At 39.5% G+C, this 17802-nt stretch overlaps 1 protein-coding gene across 1 annotated transcript; it reads right to left on the reverse strand.

Moving 5' to 3' along the window:
• Positions 1-5389: 5389 nt before the first annotated feature.
• Positions 5390-8647, reverse strand: LOC134877122 (melanocortin-2 receptor accessory protein 2A-like). Its single transcript, XM_063902508.1, has 4 exons — positions 8419-8647; positions 8194-8332; positions 7703-7802; positions 5390-6835 (listed from the first exon to the last, which is right to left on the reverse strand). The coding sequence occupies exons 2-4, from the start codon at positions 8309-8311 to the stop codon at positions 6370-6372; spliced, it is 684 nt and encodes a 227-aa protein (XP_063758578.1). The 5' UTR covers positions 8312-8332; positions 8419-8647; the 3' UTR covers positions 5390-6369.
• Positions 8648-17802: the final 9155 nt, after the last annotated feature.

The raw sequence follows: 17802 nt of genomic DNA on the forward strand, positions 1-17802 counted from the left end.
CACACACTCATTACATCAATACAAAAACATAATAGAAATTGTATTAGTGAATCCGAGTATTTCCACAATAATCTGTCTGGCTGTCAAATATGTGAGACACTAATTTACAGTTATTTGGAAACCATGTCATGGTAACCAGCGTTTGAATTCTCCAAAGTGGTCGAAAATAGCCTCATTTGCTCGAATATTTATCCAATAGCATAAGTAACAGGTTTGAACACTGCCATTTAGAAATTAGATGCATAATAGTGTGACTACTGATTGTATTTTCTGAAGCACCTCTTTCAGTCCAATTGTGTGTTGTCAAAGTTCCTACATTTTCTTTCAGCAAGTGAAGGCAGCAAGAGGCCGTGTCCAAACACATTTTCCAGGGGAAATGACGCAGTCAGTGTGTGGGTTTCAAAGACTGTTGAAGATAGTTTGTTCGGTTTTCCAAACCTGTGAGCCCTTGTTTCACTTGGCGGGCAGCACAAATCAGTCTTTCCATGCAGCAAAGTCTAAGAATTTAACCCTTTTAATACTTTTGTCCATGCAAATGTCCATTATTCGAACTCTTCATTTTAATGAAATAAATGAATCCTGACGTGACAAAAGTTTTTAATCGGTCCTACTTTTTTCCCTTTCTATATCTCACTTAACCAAGTGCCTTTAGGTGTGGGAGTGGCACTGGTAATTATAGGTTTTTTCAACAAAAAAATTATGTTTGACATGTTACGGTCTCCTTTGGTCTACATTATTACGGGTTATTATGTCTTCCTAACACCTATTTCTATGTCCAAGACAGATATATAAGACTTGACATTTGCAGGGATATTATTCACCTCACTAATCTTACAAGAAAAGGGTTTTGACAGCCCACTATCCCGATGGAGGACTAATAGGTTTCTACACAAACTGCAGCTCCATTACACCAAAACAAACAGGCCCTATCGACCGAAAAGCCCACGAGTCCCAGTTCACATATATGCCAGCACGTTGCCAGAGAGACAGAGTAGGATCTTACCATGATAACAGTGTTTCTCCTGCCTTCTGGGTTGTCTCTGGAATACACCGGTCAAAGGCAGTCTGCTGCACAATCCCTCTTTCAGAATAAAGCCTTTCAGCGCCGCTGCCTCTGTGAGGTAACCTGTCCCTCTTGCACAGGACAGGGGAGTCTGCACCGCACGACCCTATTAATATTTAGTGCGGTTCAAAATGAGAAAATAACAGGGCCCTACTCCTGCAGTACGCAACATAGATGCCATAGTGAATGCAGCTTTGGATGTATTATTTTTTTCCCATGGCATCGAGGGCTGATTTTGAGGTGGAATCTGCCCGGGCAAGGTAACACACCCCGAGGCTCGAGCTCGGTGACACAGCAGCCAGCTATGGCGGTTAATTGTGCAACTTTGTCAACGTTACAAACAAAGAGACACTATAAACTGGGGCTAAAGGTACACTGGGTTGTAGTATATTACCATAAATACACAAGGTAGGGACACACCCTTTTAAAAACTCTACATACAGTCTTTAGATCTAATCACACTCTAAATATTATCAAGGGTCTTTTGCATCCCCTTTCACTATAGACTGTGTTTTCAATTTGCTGGAGGCCTCTTAGAATAACCTGCTTGACCGTTGGTGCAAGATGTCACTTTGAGAGCTGTTAGTAAAGTCTATTTTAAAACCACAAAACAGGTTATTCAAAAACACACACTCCCATCAAGCCCATTATGCCGGCTTAACACACAATGCATCACATTCACAAACACATACAACTGTGTTTCTGCCTTTCTCTCTGTCTTCCCCATGACTTATTGATGTGCTAGAGAAGCTGAAACCTGTCTCATTATGCAACCTATGAAATATTTACACTTCGTCTTTTTCTTTTCTCATAGAAAACCGCATGGGAAAACAACTTAAATGTTGACAATTTACAGGCTAGTATTCCCAGTTGTAGGCTATCCCTTCTACCTTAAGCAGAAGGAAATTGCTCTGGGAAGTTATCCACTATAGCTAGTGTTTGTGTGCCAGTGTTTGGAGGAAACATGAAAAAGATGCCATATAATGATCACTCAGAGGAAGCTAATTTGGAAGCTTATTAAAAAATCAGTTGATGAACAAATTGAGATGTTTTTTGTTTTTGCTGCAAACCAAAGACTGGAGGGAAATGCCCCATAATGTCTCCTCACCTCTGCTGACTCCAATAATTAACCTTGATTAGCTGTAGACCTTTTTATACACTGCAAAAGTAAATTAATTGGGGGCTGAGACATACATTTTACCTAAGCTACTTCAGTTGACTCCAGTTATGCTAGGCAGTGTAATGAGAGGTTATTTTTTGGTTCATCCGGGAATAGGTTTTACAGCACAGCCCTCTGTTAAATTTATACAGATACAGACATGCCTACCTGGCAGCTGCTCACTACAAGCTTTCTCCTTTTGTTACACAGAGCAGCTCCACTGGATGCATGTGTAAACAGCTGCTTTGGTGTTGTTGAGGGAGAGAAAAAGAGGTATCCATTCTTTGTGCGCACCCAGAGTCTCTCTGCTTGGCAAGACTTTTGAATCAACAGCCAGCTGAGGCCAAGTGTCAGTCCTCTAAGTTAGAATAGGAAAACATTTCAGGCTGTGTTGTGCCATAGGAATGCTATTCGATGCAAGTCTTTAGTAGTTCTTTTAAGGATTTAAACAAGTTTTCTTCAACAGCTATTTGATAGATCTGCGGATCCCCCAATAAAAAGTTTATATTAACTAAATGAAACAAAATTGAGACAATATGTGCAAAAATGTTCTGCTCATCACAGGTGTCAACTAACCAGTTAGGAACAACATAAACTGAACAAAACTTCACAGTCTTCTGGACTAATCAAACAATTCACTGACCACAGAGGGGAATGTAGCCTATAGTTAGCTGATTACACCACTTTTGAAACAAGGGGTGAAACCAAATATGAAACGCCACCAACTACAAATAAAAGAAACACGGACAGTTGTTCCATCAAAATGCTTATTTGGGTACCGAAATAAACAAATCAACAAAATAATATAATCTGGAGGAATAAGCAAAATGTCGTAAATCCCAACCCCCCCTACAATGTGGTGGTTAGTTGGTACATTCTGATTGGTTACTTCCTGTATTTAGCGCTGCTTTAGGGGGGGCGTCTTTTGGTCCGGCCTACTAAGAATTCCCTCCAGCAGCAGCGTCAGCACTGGTAACTCAAACATACAAATTAGAAAGATAAACATCTAAAAACAAACTCTGAATGTACAAAAGAGACCTGAATGTGTGCACTACTATTAAAACAACTGTGCTGCCAATTTAGGGTGTTGTATGTATGAGTTGGTGCAGTGAGTCATACAATTGAGGGTGTGTTTATGTTGGACATTGGCTAAAGTCAGACCCATTTAGTCCCCCTGATGAAGAGGATATGCTCAAATTTTCTTACATTCCACACAGCTCAGTGTTTTCCGGATGTGGTTTGAGAGAATATATCAATAGTAAAGCTAGGGTGGGTAAAGTTGGAGAAGCCAGCATGTCCATTTTTTTAAATTATCAAAATGAAACACACACTCCAATGTTGCCTGAATCAGGCCCCCAAACAAGGACTTAAACAGTGCTGTGTTGTTTTTAGGATGTTTAATATATTGCTGTTGGGATGTAAAGAGTATTTAAACAGATACAACAAACGCTTCCAAAACACACCCAACTCTGCAGTTATTTTGGTAGGTTTGCACCAGTAGTAGTAGTAGTGTTGGTAGTGGTAGTAATAGTAATAGCAGTTATTGTTATAGTGCTAGAAATGCTATTGCTGAACACGGTCAACCTAAATGATGGTTGACAGTTTAAAGACCAATGATATCCAATTTTATGTCATGAAAAGTATCATATATTTGGAGCATACTTTGGGAAGTGATGAAGCCATTATGTTACATGAGTTAACCTGAAAGGGTTTCCCTGTTACCCCTACCAAAAACGTTGTTATTGACTAGTTAAGGTAAGCCTCTTAAACACTGTTATTTTGACTTTGAATGAGATTTATTACATTTGTCTGAATTACACACTTCACATAGTGCATAGAAATATTTCAGTGAGTTAAAGTGCCGAGGCTTTTAAGGAAGCATTCACCTTCAATGCATTCCTCCTTCAGTACTTCAGTACAGTATTAATATGTGATGCAGGGAATGCTGTCTTGTCTAACAACGTTTGAAACATTACCCGGGCTTATATCATGATGGCCTGATTGCAACAAAAGTATGTTGGGTGTCTTTCTCCTTGCAACCCAAGATAATTACCATTAGACATTGTGTTGTGACAACCATGAGTTTCCAGATAATCTTCTGTCCTAACAAAGCACCAACTTTTTCATTAATCCCTCTCAGTCGCTCCCCCATTGCTTCTCATTGTTGAAGATGTCTTTGCAACTGTCAACCACAATGCTCACAGGGACCGCCTTTTAGAGAAAAACAACAAATGGCAAACTAACTGCATGGAATTGGTATAACTCCATTGCCCCCTCCCATGGTTGTTGATCCTCACTACACCATTGGTTAGCAAGCGCCCCACCCCCCTCTAAAAGCTTGTTTAGCTCTAACTACTGAGGCATGTGGAGCCAGAAGTTGCTGCCAAGTGGTCCCTGTATGTTTTGTGCTGACGGCACATAAAGGGAGAGTGGGTGTGTTAAAGTTATGATCCACATTAAAGGAGAGAAAAAAAGAAACGTCTGTTTGTCTTGAGATTGCACAGTTGAACTGAACACCCCCTCATTCAGAATATTCATTGCTGCTACCGTTGTATACTTTTTGGTCCCACATCACCACAGCAACCCTTTTCTGTGATATGTTAATTATTTTAGTTTTGACTTCTGTCATTCAGAAATCGGGGAGTTGTATGGGTGGGATTGAAATGTAAATGTTTTCCTCTGCTACCTCAACATGTCTCTTCTGAGGTGACACTTAAAACTTTTAACTTTAAGCCAGAACGCTTGAGGATAAACCTGAGCATGTCTTCAAGTTTACACTGTTTAACCTCAGGCTTTCACCTTCTGTCTGTATGAATGTTCTGGTCTCTAAAAATTATTTGAAGGAGTCAGGGTCGGGTTAATGTAAATGGACTCTTTGGCATTCCTAACATATCCCTCTGTTAACCAAATGTGTGTAGCTCGGGCATTTACTGATGAGCGAGTATAATAGGTAGCGGGCAATGTTCTTTTGCATGATCATAATCGGAAATGGCTCAAAGTAATTTGATTGACTTCAAAGGAGATCCCTTCATGAATTAGGGTCCACAGCTTATCGCAAGTGTTTGTTTGTCTTATGCCTAATTTCTTCTCAAATCTCCCACATTGAAAATATATCTCACACGTCTGAAAGACATTTCCAAAATTCAGTGTTCGTACTTGTACAGATATTCTACTAGACTTTCACCAGATTACTCCAAAGTATGAATTAAACCTGGCGAATCACTTTTTCTTGCCACAAGGGGGCAGCACTAACAACTTTTAGCACAGTATTGTATTGTAATCAAAACAGTTTATAGCAAAAGTTAACATTTATCTGGAGTTGTCTTTTGTCTCCTGTCTTTAGCAGCTGGTGGTTTATTTTCTCGGTTTTCTGTAGGTAGTAAATCTAATTTTTCCCTTGCTTGATATTGCTCCCTTTTGCAGCTGGCATTGGTGTTTGAGCACCAGTGTTGAGTCAGTGTTGAGTCGAATGTTGAAAACCATTGAGGCTTTATTTAGACCAACACAAATCATATAACATGTAATGAGGTGTACAAAAGTATTATATCAGAGGTAAAAGGTCACGGGTCCACTACCTTGTAATAGTGATATATAACAATGCTTTTTGCTACTAATCATACTGTCGAAGTACACTTCACCTTTTCTGCCCTTGGAGTACAAATGATAGAATTCCATGCTTTTAATCTTGTTGTTAGTTCACTAGGTATTTGTCTTTTGTGTTCATTTTTCAGAGTCGAACATGAAAGCAAGATAGCATTAGTAGCAGGATATATTATACAACATTTCTCTGCTTGGTGAGGCCACTGTCTTTTCATTTTTCTCTAAAAAGATCTGTACTCCTGTTTCAATACAGCCATGTCTAATTCAGTGGAGCCCAGTACTCAAAGTGAAAGGTACTGTTTGTAAGACCATTTTATCTGAGAAATGTCATCGCATAACTGTCAGCTGCACTTCGCATGGGTTTGTGAGCCACCTTTTGTGCGCTGTTGTTGATGGAAATCTATGCTCGTTGTAAAAGATACAAATTCTAAAGGCGGCTGACAGGTGTGTGATTCTACCTGTCAGATCACAAATGGCTATGTGAAAGGAATACAAACTTTACAATAATAACAAGTCCATGCCTTTTGATAAATGTTGAATCAAACACTCAGTGGATGTCACAGTGAGCATCGTGAGAGTGAGACTGGCGCTCCAGAATGGCAGACGGCTCATACAGCAGATCATCCTCTCCCAGTGTTGAGCTGTGCTCCAAGTTCACAAAGTTAGGTATGTTGAAATGAGAAAAGAAGGCACATTCCCTGTCTGTATTACTGTCTTCCATTAGTCCGTTGAGATGTTTGTGTCCCCCAGCTTCCTCAACGTCTTCTTCCATCTCGTCCATCCCCGAGGAGCTAACACCTCTGCCTCCCGCTCGGGCTCCGTTGTGCTTTCCAGCCCTCTCCTCCTCCACTTTTTGCTTCCCCTGATCCTCCTCGTTTATGTAGAAATGAAAATATGTGCGGGACTCCGCTAGCAAGGGTCGGGAGAAGGCTTTTTCATTTTCTTCCTGGGGACTGCCAATGTCTACCAGACAGCTGCCTGGTCGATGACGCTTCTCTGCAGAGTCTGGGTTTCTGTTGACAGATCACAGCAGGGCAGTGAGATTAAACCAGGAGGTGGCTTTGAAAACATCAGGGTTTTTTTTATTGTCATTTAATTCCTGAAAAACCTGCAGCTCAACACAGATCTCTGTCTCAACCTCCTCTTTTTTCACTATTCATGCATCTGTGTCTGAAAATGAATACTAAAATCCACCAGTACCCTTTCCTGAAGAACTAATGATGGCAAAAGACATATAGCTAGCCAATACATTCCCCATTTCATCTTGGCGGAGGGTGAAATAATATCTTGCAGGAAAAGTTGCTTTGCCAGCATTGTCAATAATAAACTGCCTACACTGCAGAGCAACTTTAAAAAAGAAGACAGGCTTGTGAAAGAAGTCAATATTGGTGAGGTTTTTCAGAGATAGTGAGAACATGATGCAAGGTTTTAGAAGAAGGCAAAACTATTAATAACATATAATCTCCTTCTTTGAAACTGCATATGTCTGTGCTCGTCAACAGGAGAAGCTTAGGATGGAAAGGGGGGAGGTGAGGAGAATGTTTTTATTTCCAAAATCTTGCAGTTTTTTGCCTTTTAAAAAAAACATGACCTACTCAGGGGGATACTTAAATTACAATATGCTAAATGGGAATTCTAGTATTTTTGCCCGATGATGGCAGAACTTTGATAATTGACTGCCTACCCCAGCTTTAATCTACGGTCAGAATGTCAGATGCATCCCTGAAGCTCATTACAATCCGGTCTGACTATGCCTTGCACACACACTGAGTTTACTCTGAATTTGATTTGATGGAGCTCTCCTTGGTCCTGAAACCATCCCCGTGGGGACAGATGTGAAGTTGAATGGAAATATGGGCTGTAGACCTGCTATTACTCACTCTTGGTGTGGCGCTCCTGTCTTTGTGAGCAGCGTGAGGACAAAAAACATGAAAATAACAAAAACAGCTAGTCCAACCCAGAAGCCGATGACGATGGAGTCTGAAATGTCAGATAAGAGAGAATCTCATTTTAGTAATGATTAGGTTCTTTCTGTTCATGCCTTTGTGATTTTGATTCTTCTGGGGGCTTTCTTCCTGAGTGCAAAATCCCCTATTGCTCAGTAAAAGTGGGCATTCAGTACTTCTAAAAATGTGATCTCATGTCATCAATCTTTTTGTTTGTTTATAAAGTGGCTTTTATTAGCAGTGGAGTATGACACGCCAGTACAGGTGCTGTCTAAATATTGATTACCTGACTATCAGTTTATTGAAATGCAGGAAATGCGTTTCACTCTAAAAGATTTCCAACACACTGGGAAAAAGGCGTACACACAGGCAGTAAAAGCATTGGATGATTGCTTCACTGATTTATACAGGTATATTAAGCTTACATCTGTGCGCTTTGAGTCCCTCAAAAGACACGGGCTCTTCGTCGTCATAATATTCATACTGCCACACGTAGTCACTGCGACGTGCGTTGGTTTGGCTCCGGTTGTGGAAGTCGGACATTTCAAACCGATGTAACGAACCCTAACAGCAGAAAACAAACCAAACCAGTACAGGAAAAGCGCTGTTTAAGTGTATGATATTACTATAAAGTCATAAAGTTTACAAACCACTATCTCCAGGGATGGGCAGCCTCTCTGTTTTGTTTAACAAGTCTGAATCCTGCGAATTCCGCAAACAATCCCTTATGTTAGGTCGGTCTTCCGGAATTTAACATCGCGCGAAAACGGTGATTCAGTACAGGGAAATCCATGGCTTTATCGTTACGCAAAAAACTCCATTCATCCTCATGTAAATCCTGTGGGCGAAGCAGCTGCCTTCTGGTTCGCCTCACCATCATCCAGCGTCCTCTGTTCTGCTGGCTCACTCACTTTGTGTTACACTGAGATTACGCTGCAAAAAATGCTCCTCCTTACAAGTCACGAGTGTGTGTAGGAAGAAGATACTGCTTTCCATGAATAGGTGAGGTGTTTCCAATGCAGGTGATTTAAACAAAAAAAAGTAGGTTTACATTCTCATCGATGAGTAAGGTCTATTGAAGCCAAATAAAAATTATGAATGGACAGAGCACTTTTCCAGTCTTTTTGACCCCTTAAAGCGCATTTACCATGTAGGCAATATGATCAGAGTCAAAGGCTACAATACAATGTGCCATCTTTTCATCAGGTCTAATAAACATTCACATGCGTTCACACACTTTGCCAGGCCAATTGGGAGCAATTTGGGGTAGTTTTAACATCTTGACTGCAGAGGCTGGGGGACCAATATTGGATGACCACTTCATCTCCTTAGTGCACCAAAGCCAAATTATGGAACTAATTAACCTTAAAATAATAGCTTCATGAATCAATTGTTGCTACTCTGACTTGTGATAAGGAGAATGTTGTCTCTGTCAGTTCAACTCCGAACATATTTTTCAACGGGTTGTACAATCTGGATTCAATTTTGGTGAAACAGGATCATATTTTATGGGGAAAAAAGGATTTATGGTTTTCCTTCTGATTTCCTCCAGCTGCTCAAACTAAACTCTGATTTACAAAGTTTCCTGAGTGACAGAAAAGCTTTCCTTGTTGTTAACGGTTGCTAGTAATAATACTGTAGCCGCTGCCGGCTGGCTTGCTCTGTCTTGTGTTGTTGCACTAGCTTGATGTTTGTCTGTGTTTGCAAAGTTGCTGACTAGCTATTATAGTTGCTTGTAGAGATTTAACCCTAACAGAGGCATTCTCAACGTTACAGCATTCCATATACACAACAAGTTGTTGTTGTTGTTGTTATTGTTGTTATTGGAACCACTGAGACACAGCTAACATCAAAGAGGTTAATAGTAAATTCATTACCAGAGATACACTGCCTAGCCAAAAAAAAGGTCACACACTAAAATATTCGTTGGACCGCCTTTAGCTTTGATTTACGGCACGCATTCGCTGTGGCATCGTTTCCACAAGCTTCTGCAATGTCACAACATTTATTTCTGTCTTGCATTCATTTTTCGCCAAGATCTTGTATTGACGACGGGAGATTCGGACCACTGCGCAAAGTGTTCTCCAGCACATCCCAAAGATTCTCAACCGGGTTCAGGTCTGGACTCTGTGGGGGCCAATCCATGTGTGATAATGATGTCTCATGCTCCCTGAACCACTCTTTCACAATTTGAGCCCGATGGATCCTGGCATAGTCATCTTGGAACATGCCCGTGCCATCAGGAAAGAATAAATCCATTGATGGAATAACCTGGTCCTTCAGTATATTCAGGTAGTCAGCTGACCTCATTCTTTGGGCACATAACGTTGCTGAACCAAGACCAGACCCACTGCAGCAACCCCAGATCATAGCACTGCCCCCCACAGGCTGGTGACCTTTTTTTTTGGCCGGGCAGTGTAGTTAGGAACTCCTTCTTTGCTATTCAGTCAGTCTGTTGCCTGATCTGTTCCTTTTCTTTATTTCTCGGTAACCACCCCGGACTAAACAACATTTTTTTTTCCTTTGAAGTTAAAGGGCACCGTAACAGAACCAGCGGCTGAGGCTTTCATAAAAAGTTCAAATAATCTGCTATTGCAAAATCTGCTTCAAGCAACCTTTTTCAAATCGTAGTTGTTCCTTTGGGTCAAGTGGAAGGTTACGTGACAAAACAACCCAAGGGCAGTTTTATAATTTACCAATCAGTGAGGGGAAGCACATCTCTAATGGCCTTTGATTGAGTGGCAGTTTGCTGAAAACTAAACAACCACAAGTAGTGCTTTTTAAAAATTACTTGAGGAAAATTGGAAAATGTGCCTGACTGAGGCTTGCCATGCTTATTAGAACTCTGAAACATCGCGTCATTAAGTGCACTTGTTTCATCCTTTTGATAAATGTTATTTCCAGCGACCGGCCTAATTAGCAGTCCTGCGTGACTAAAAATTATTATCTTTGAAGCGCCTCTTAGAAGGAGCCACTTGAAGAAATGCTGTAAATTAATAATGTTACTGTTGGTGTGTGGGAATGATCTCAGTGTAGACTTGGAGATTTTCTAATATTGCAAATCCTTTCCATTAAAGGCACTCAGGTCGTATTATAAAGTATGCCACAGTGGAAGAGCTCTTGTCAATCAATTCTGCATGTACTGTTGCTTTTATTTCAAGAGTTTCACAATGATTTCTAAAATAATTTGGCACTTGGCAATCATAATTGTTCATAGATTATATTGCTTTGCTGTTCAACTATGGTAAAAGTCAACTGAAACCGATGGATAGTGTTAAAAAAAGATTCTGTTATATCTACAAAGAGTGTAAACTCTAGTGTCCAGCATGACAGTGAGCTAAATGCTAATCCAACACCTGGATCTCTGGCCTGACACCTACCTGGTTTGGATTATTTGAAGCTCATACTTGCAGGATTCCTGCTGTTGTAATTTGTTTCCTCATGGTTGATTGCACTTCTTAAAAGTCACTTTGGATAAAAGTGTCAGTTAAATGAAGTGTATTGAACCTGTAGACTGAGCTGATTTTGTCTGGGATCATTGCAAGTGAAAACTAATGCCACCAGAATCAATTAAAATATGTTAGTCTTGTGTTTCTAAATGAATTACTCAACACTTTTAATTCAGGCAGTTTGCCTGTTGAGTTTTGGTTCTGCGTCATACTTTTTGTCTCTAGATAAAACCACTGCTTATTTTTAGTCATTCTGATTTAATTAGGCTACAGAAATAACCCAGGCCCACAGGCAGGTGAACCCCACAGCAAATATTTTCCCTTGAGTTCACTCACATAAACAACACATTATAAGTTGATGGATCGCAAATCTCAAAGGCATCACATAAACGGACCAACAGTTTTTATTAGATTATTTGTTATTACAAATCTGGAATAGATGGAAAGGATTCATCAAGGCGTGCTGTCAACATTGTTAGTCCTTATTCATCTGCAGATCAATAATGTATATTTCATGAAGGCAACCAGTTTCTGAAAGCTGTCGCACTGGGCTTGCTTTGGTCTTTTATTCTTGTGGCTGTGCTTTGTTCTTCCTAACCATGCTGAAAAGACATGCTTTGCTTTTTTCACAGTGAATGTGGCCAGGCTTTGATCAAAGAGAAACATCTCCAATGGTAGCTGGCAGCTAACAGGTCAAAGTAATTCTCAAGGGTGAAACCTTGTGTGTCACTAACACAGATCTGCCATAGGCAATTACAATACCATGTGTCGGAAAGACCCCCCTCATACTCCTATTTTCCTGTGCACCTAATATTTAAGTACAGTAGCACCAAAACGATTTGTCCTTAACAGCTGTACGCCAGCTCCTCGTCTTGTTGTGACTTCAGTTAAAGACATAGTGTGAAGTTACATTTCATTAGCTGATGCATTTTTCTATATAAGTTCAATATGGAAGCAAGGGAACTTGATCTCAACCCAAATTCAAGTGACAAGTTACAGTATAATGTTTATGTCAGTCTAAAACCTGTACAAACCACCATGCTAGCTCAGAGTTGCAATGAAATCCTGCATAGGCTGGTTATCATTGGCACAAGTAGTCCATTGGTAGCGTTGCGAGGTGGGAAACTTGCGTGTAATTCACGTGTAAATGTATATAAAAACACATCTCTAAATGGATATTCGACTTGAAATATCCCCCTTTTTTTCTTTATGCAAGCTGACTATACATGAAAGGGTCCATAAGTTGATCCATCTGCCAATTTTTTCAGCATTTGCTTTCTAAATATCTATTTATTAACTCCCTTTAGTGTGAGCATTGAGTTATCAGGTGACCTGCAGCCGTGCTCACGACTCAGGCCTTATAGTGCTTTCAAACGGCAGTTTTGCTTCAACATGCAATAACTGAGTTTTTGCCCCTGGTGTGTACCATAAGCTTTGTGAACACCACATTTTTTTTCTTCTTTTCGTTGCTTCCAAAGCACTACGGAGAAAACCTTATCATTTATTTAGCAAGGTTTAAGGTCCAGCTGCAACAATGCTCAACAATGTGCTGAAATTCCCATGAAAGCTACGAGAAGCTGAGAAGAGCTGCCGATTCAGGAGCAAGTTCACATGCCCTGTTACATTTTCATAATGCATTTGAATATATAGGTTAGTCCATTATATGATTGTACGTTAAATAGTGTTTGGCTTAAGCTGTTCTCTTTTGTTGCATTACCTTAGGAGTTCTGTCTTTAATGTGTGTTGTGTGGTGAAGTTGAAATTGGATGTTAAATAATAATATTTCTAAAGAGCCATTTACTGGTTTGGTCTCATGTTATGTCAAATGTCCTCTTTATTGGCTGTATTATTCTCCAATAATAAGCTCTGTCTCAATTAGAAAAGAGCTTGGTTATGTTATTAACATTCCCAATGTGCTGTTCTTATTTTTAACTTCAAAATAGGCTGCTACACTTGAGAAAATCATTTGAATTCCTTCCTCGCTAGGTTTCTCTGTTGAGTTATAAACTTGACATTGATGATTTCGACCTGTCTTTGAGTTAAACCTCATTAGGATCAAACACACATGTCCATCTTCAGCATCACTGACCCAAACTAATAAAAGACTCAAACCTCCTTCAAAGAGCGTATTATGGATGAGCCTGCTCACTCAGTATGTTTTTCTGTTTTTCTTATATGTTTTCAGCTTTTACTCACTCCAATCCAATGGTTTCCAAGGGAACACTCTGGACTTAAATTACACCGTGTATCTGGATCACAATGACCTTCTGCTAAAGCCTATGCTCTTAACAACCTTGAGGCTCAAAGAAACCAATGTAAACACAAAGTGAACTGTTATATCTAAAGTAAATCTTTAAATTAAGTAGACCTTAAGATTTTTGAATTGCTGGTCCTTGAGATGGGGGATTAGAATACCAACTAGGTTTAAGTAAACTGCCAATGGATACCTGAAGGCTGGACGATGCATTATATTCCTTGTAGCTCAGTTGTTATTGACTAGCTCCAAGCCCTGTGCCTGGGTGGTCATTGGTATTCTGTAGGAATAATTGATACACAAAATGTCCTCTCCAGAATGCAAATAATGAATGGAAGATATGCAGCATCTCACAATCGGTAATGTGTATATGTTCAGCCATTTACATCTCAATAGAAGCTGGGTGTGGTTTGGGAAATGTTCTCACAGTATGAGTCAAATATGATGGTTTTAGAGATGAGAGGCCGGTTGTCATTCATTGCAAACACAAATAGCTGTCTACTGATCCGATGTGGATTTACCTTTTTTTAAAACCACTATGTGAAGCAACAAAGCTTTTCCTTTAAAAAAAAATTGGAAGGTGTTGCCCTGGAGCTGAATTGTCTCCTCTTTATAACGATGTATCCCCTTTGCCTCCTTCCTGATGTCACATTGAAAAAGGCTTTCAGGACTCACCCTAAGCCTAGGCTCGGTTCGTTTTTTTTTAAACACTTTATAGCTCTTTCAAGTCTGAAACTGTTGTTTACACATCGTTTTCTCTAAAGTTGTATTTATAATTTAAGATTATTCAAGTATTTTCCTTCTATTTTAACTGAACCTAATCTGCTGTTAACCTGTTTCTGATGCTGATTTATTTTGTAACACGCAGGGCAGATTAGTTATAGCTTAATTTGTCATAACCAGAGGTGGGAAGTAACTAAGTACATGTACTCAAGTACTGTACTTAACTACAATTTCCAGGGAACAGTGGACGTGGTGGTGGCAAAGTCCATAGGGTGTTGGCCTGGGAACTGGAAGGTCACCAGTTCAAGTCCCCGAAAGACCAAGTGCCACCGTGGTGTCCCTGAGCAAGACACTGGTTACCTACACTGCTCCCCGGGCGCCGTACATAATGGCAGCCCACTGCTCCTACCACTAGGATGGGTCAAATGCAGAGACCGCATTTCATTGTCCTAGTACTTGTATTCTGTGCAATGACAATAAAGTTGAATCTTCTTCAATCTTCAAATGTTCCTAAATGATTTTATTTTTATCAGTAGCCCAGCGTGAATCAATTGCCTTCCCACTGGAGTCCAGGAAATAATCAAGATAAGATTCCCTTAAAAGTACAGCCGGTACATGAAAAAGAAACATGCTTTTTCATTCACAGTGCCACAGAGAACAATGCTGATGTGAGTGCTTTAAATTAGCCTCTCAACCTAAAGCAAAAACCAAATTAAATGTCACCTATTATGCAAAATCCACTTTTTCACGTCTTTTACACATAAGTATGTGTTCCCTCTGTGTTAAGAGATTTGGAAAGTTTCAGGGAAAAAGGTTCTCTCTCTTTTTGTCCTGATCTATTTATATAAAACCTGTCTGAAAATAATTTTGGCCACTTTGTTCACAATGTCTTTTGGGTTGTGTAATCAGTAGCAAATATCCAACCAAGGTAACACCCACCCCATCCCCTGAATCTCCTCCTACAGCACCATTGTGTTTTTTTAAAACCAAACACTTCTCAGAGGGGCGTGGGGAGGGGCAGTTCATTTCATTTACATACAGACACAGAATCTTGTGAAACGGGGCTGAAACAGAGGGGTATATGGCATGATCTGTTTGGTATTTCGAGCCAAACACTTCAGAGACATGTTTCGTATATATCTGAGACCTACAATATATGGTTGAAAAAGAGTATAATAGGGGACCTTTAAAAAAGGGGCCCAGAACAAAAATATTGGATTGAACAGCTAAAAGCAGGACTATGGGAGTGTAATGTTTGATCTCTAAGCCGTATTGTTCACTTCTTCTTTAGCTAATGCTTAAAGAATGAAGTCATATATTGAAAGTGTGACTTGCAGCATAAATACAAATCAAAGTCCCCAACTTAATGGACAACTACAAAATTATGTTTTTGTGGTTTACTGTTGCCATGGAAAGGCAGAGAAAGGTCGAGAATCTCTGTAAGAGAGACAAGTATCGAAGTGAAAGTGTGACAGAAGTTGAGAAAAGAGATGATGGAGGTTATAGGAGAAAAAGCTATAAAGAAGGGGGTTTTGGTAAAGAACATATGGGGAACCTTTGATATTGTGCAGGAGCTTCTTCTTCCTACAATAACAATCTCAAGACCCTGTCAGCAATGTACCTGAGTCTCTTTCTCCATTACAGCCTTTGTTATTGATTTATTTTAATGGAGATGACAAAGGTATAATGGCCCTTTTTCCTGTAGCGCACTCCATGATAAGTATCCTTAATATTTTTTTTCATTTTTGAATGTGCGTTTGAGGTATAGTGCTTAGTTTCCAAGGTCTTTGCAGGGGTTGTTATAATATATTTTCATATGGTACAGTGATGAAGAGAGGACATGAAAACACTCTGAATAAGCTGACCTAGTTAAGTATGGCGTTTATGTTGAAGGTAAAGGTGAGGTTGGCCCATATATGTTTGAAAAGCTACAGCACTTATTGCTTCTCTATATATTTTCCATTAAGGTAGCAAAATAGTGAATACCAAGAAAACACAAAAGAGGCCAGCAGCATACATAGCGTGTCCAATTAGCTCCAGAGCTGTAAAAGAGACTGATAGAAGAGAGAGAGAGAGAGAGACCAGCTCTGATCCCTAGAGAGAGTGTTGTGGTGTGTGGAGCTAGTAGGCAAATTAACTCAGGCACAATTCATACTTAGAAACAGACACTGTCATTTCAGACCTGCTACACTAAGTTTTAAAAAGTGGAATTTGTAATTGTGGCACAGATTTAATGAAAAGATTTAACACACATGCACACAGTTTGTCCTAAATATTTTTCCTCTGTGAAATGTACTTTCACTTGGCTGCTATCTCAAAACTATTACTGATATTGGATGTGTTATTTGTACATTTTGTCATTTCTACTTCCATCTTTAATATTGTTATGCATGCTTCTTAATTAATATTAAGCTGTCTTTGGCTCTTTACTTGCTGTAACAATGTAAATGTCCCCTCTGTGGGACGAATAAAGGTATTCCGAGGGAGTCTGCAGCTGCTTGGTTATCACATTTTCAGGCAGATATAGCTCAAGTAGTGTACTTAGATTCCAGGTACTTAAAGTATTTCCATTTGATGAAACTATTACATTTTTTTATACCTCTCCTGTCAACAGGATGGGTACACTAAGATGTTTTATTTATTCAACAGTCACTGGTGGAATTTAACTAAATAAGTGCATTTCAGGTACTTGAACTTTACCTGAGAACTTTATACTTTGGCTTCCTTAAATTTTACTTTTTTGATCTACTACATTATTTGATAGCTTTAGTTACTTTGCTGATTCTGATTATTACTACATACTGAAAATCAATTAATATAAGTAATTATATCTAGCAAGAAAATAACATAATATATACAAGGTTTTTTTAGCTTAGTTTTTTAAGGTTTTAGGTCAGTCTTGCTAATAGGAAGAAAATGATGTGGAAACCTTTCCCCCTGGTTAGTCATCAAACAACAAATCTGACAACGATTACATTTTTCTATATAATTGAATACCATGTAGACCCACACTGCCCCCCACTGGTGCACTGTTAGGAAACACTTCACTTGTATTAAAGGAATAATGATATCATGGACTAGTGAAGGTTTTCTTCAAAATTGCAGAATCAAGTGCAGCTTCTATAGAAATTGCATAACAGAGGATTAAACTGCTTTCCATATACGAGTGTGATTCTTTCAAGGCATGCATCTGCTGAACGGCAGCCATTAGCTCTCGTCCTGCTGTTGTAAATACAAAAGGTTGACGCGTGCCAACCCCCCCCAAACTACGCACGAGCCTTCTTCCATCATCCACTCAGCACGCCATGACAGTATGGGCACGTGTTTCTTCACACCTCACACACAAATGGCTACACATATGGAGATACGAAGGGGTGAAGAGTTTGAGGAAAGTTTTGTTATCAACAGGAATGCGACTAACCAAATTGAAGTATAATTGGATTTTTAATTGAAACACAAACAGCATTTACATACTATAGACATTGTCCTAACGCCCAGCATGGAATATGTTGAATACAGACTGGCATGATAACTATTTAACTTCTAATCAAATATATTTAATCTACATAAAAATGGAAATGCATGCCGAGCCCTTCCAGATACTGTAT

Source organism: Eleginops maclovinus, chromosome 15 (assembly GCF_036324505.1).
Source record: "Eleginops maclovinus isolate JMC-PN-2008 ecotype Puerto Natales chromosome 15, JC_Emac_rtc_rv5, whole genome shotgun sequence".
In the NCBI taxonomy this organism is placed as follows: domain Eukaryota; kingdom Metazoa; phylum Chordata; class Actinopteri; order Perciformes; family Eleginopidae; genus Eleginops; species Eleginops maclovinus.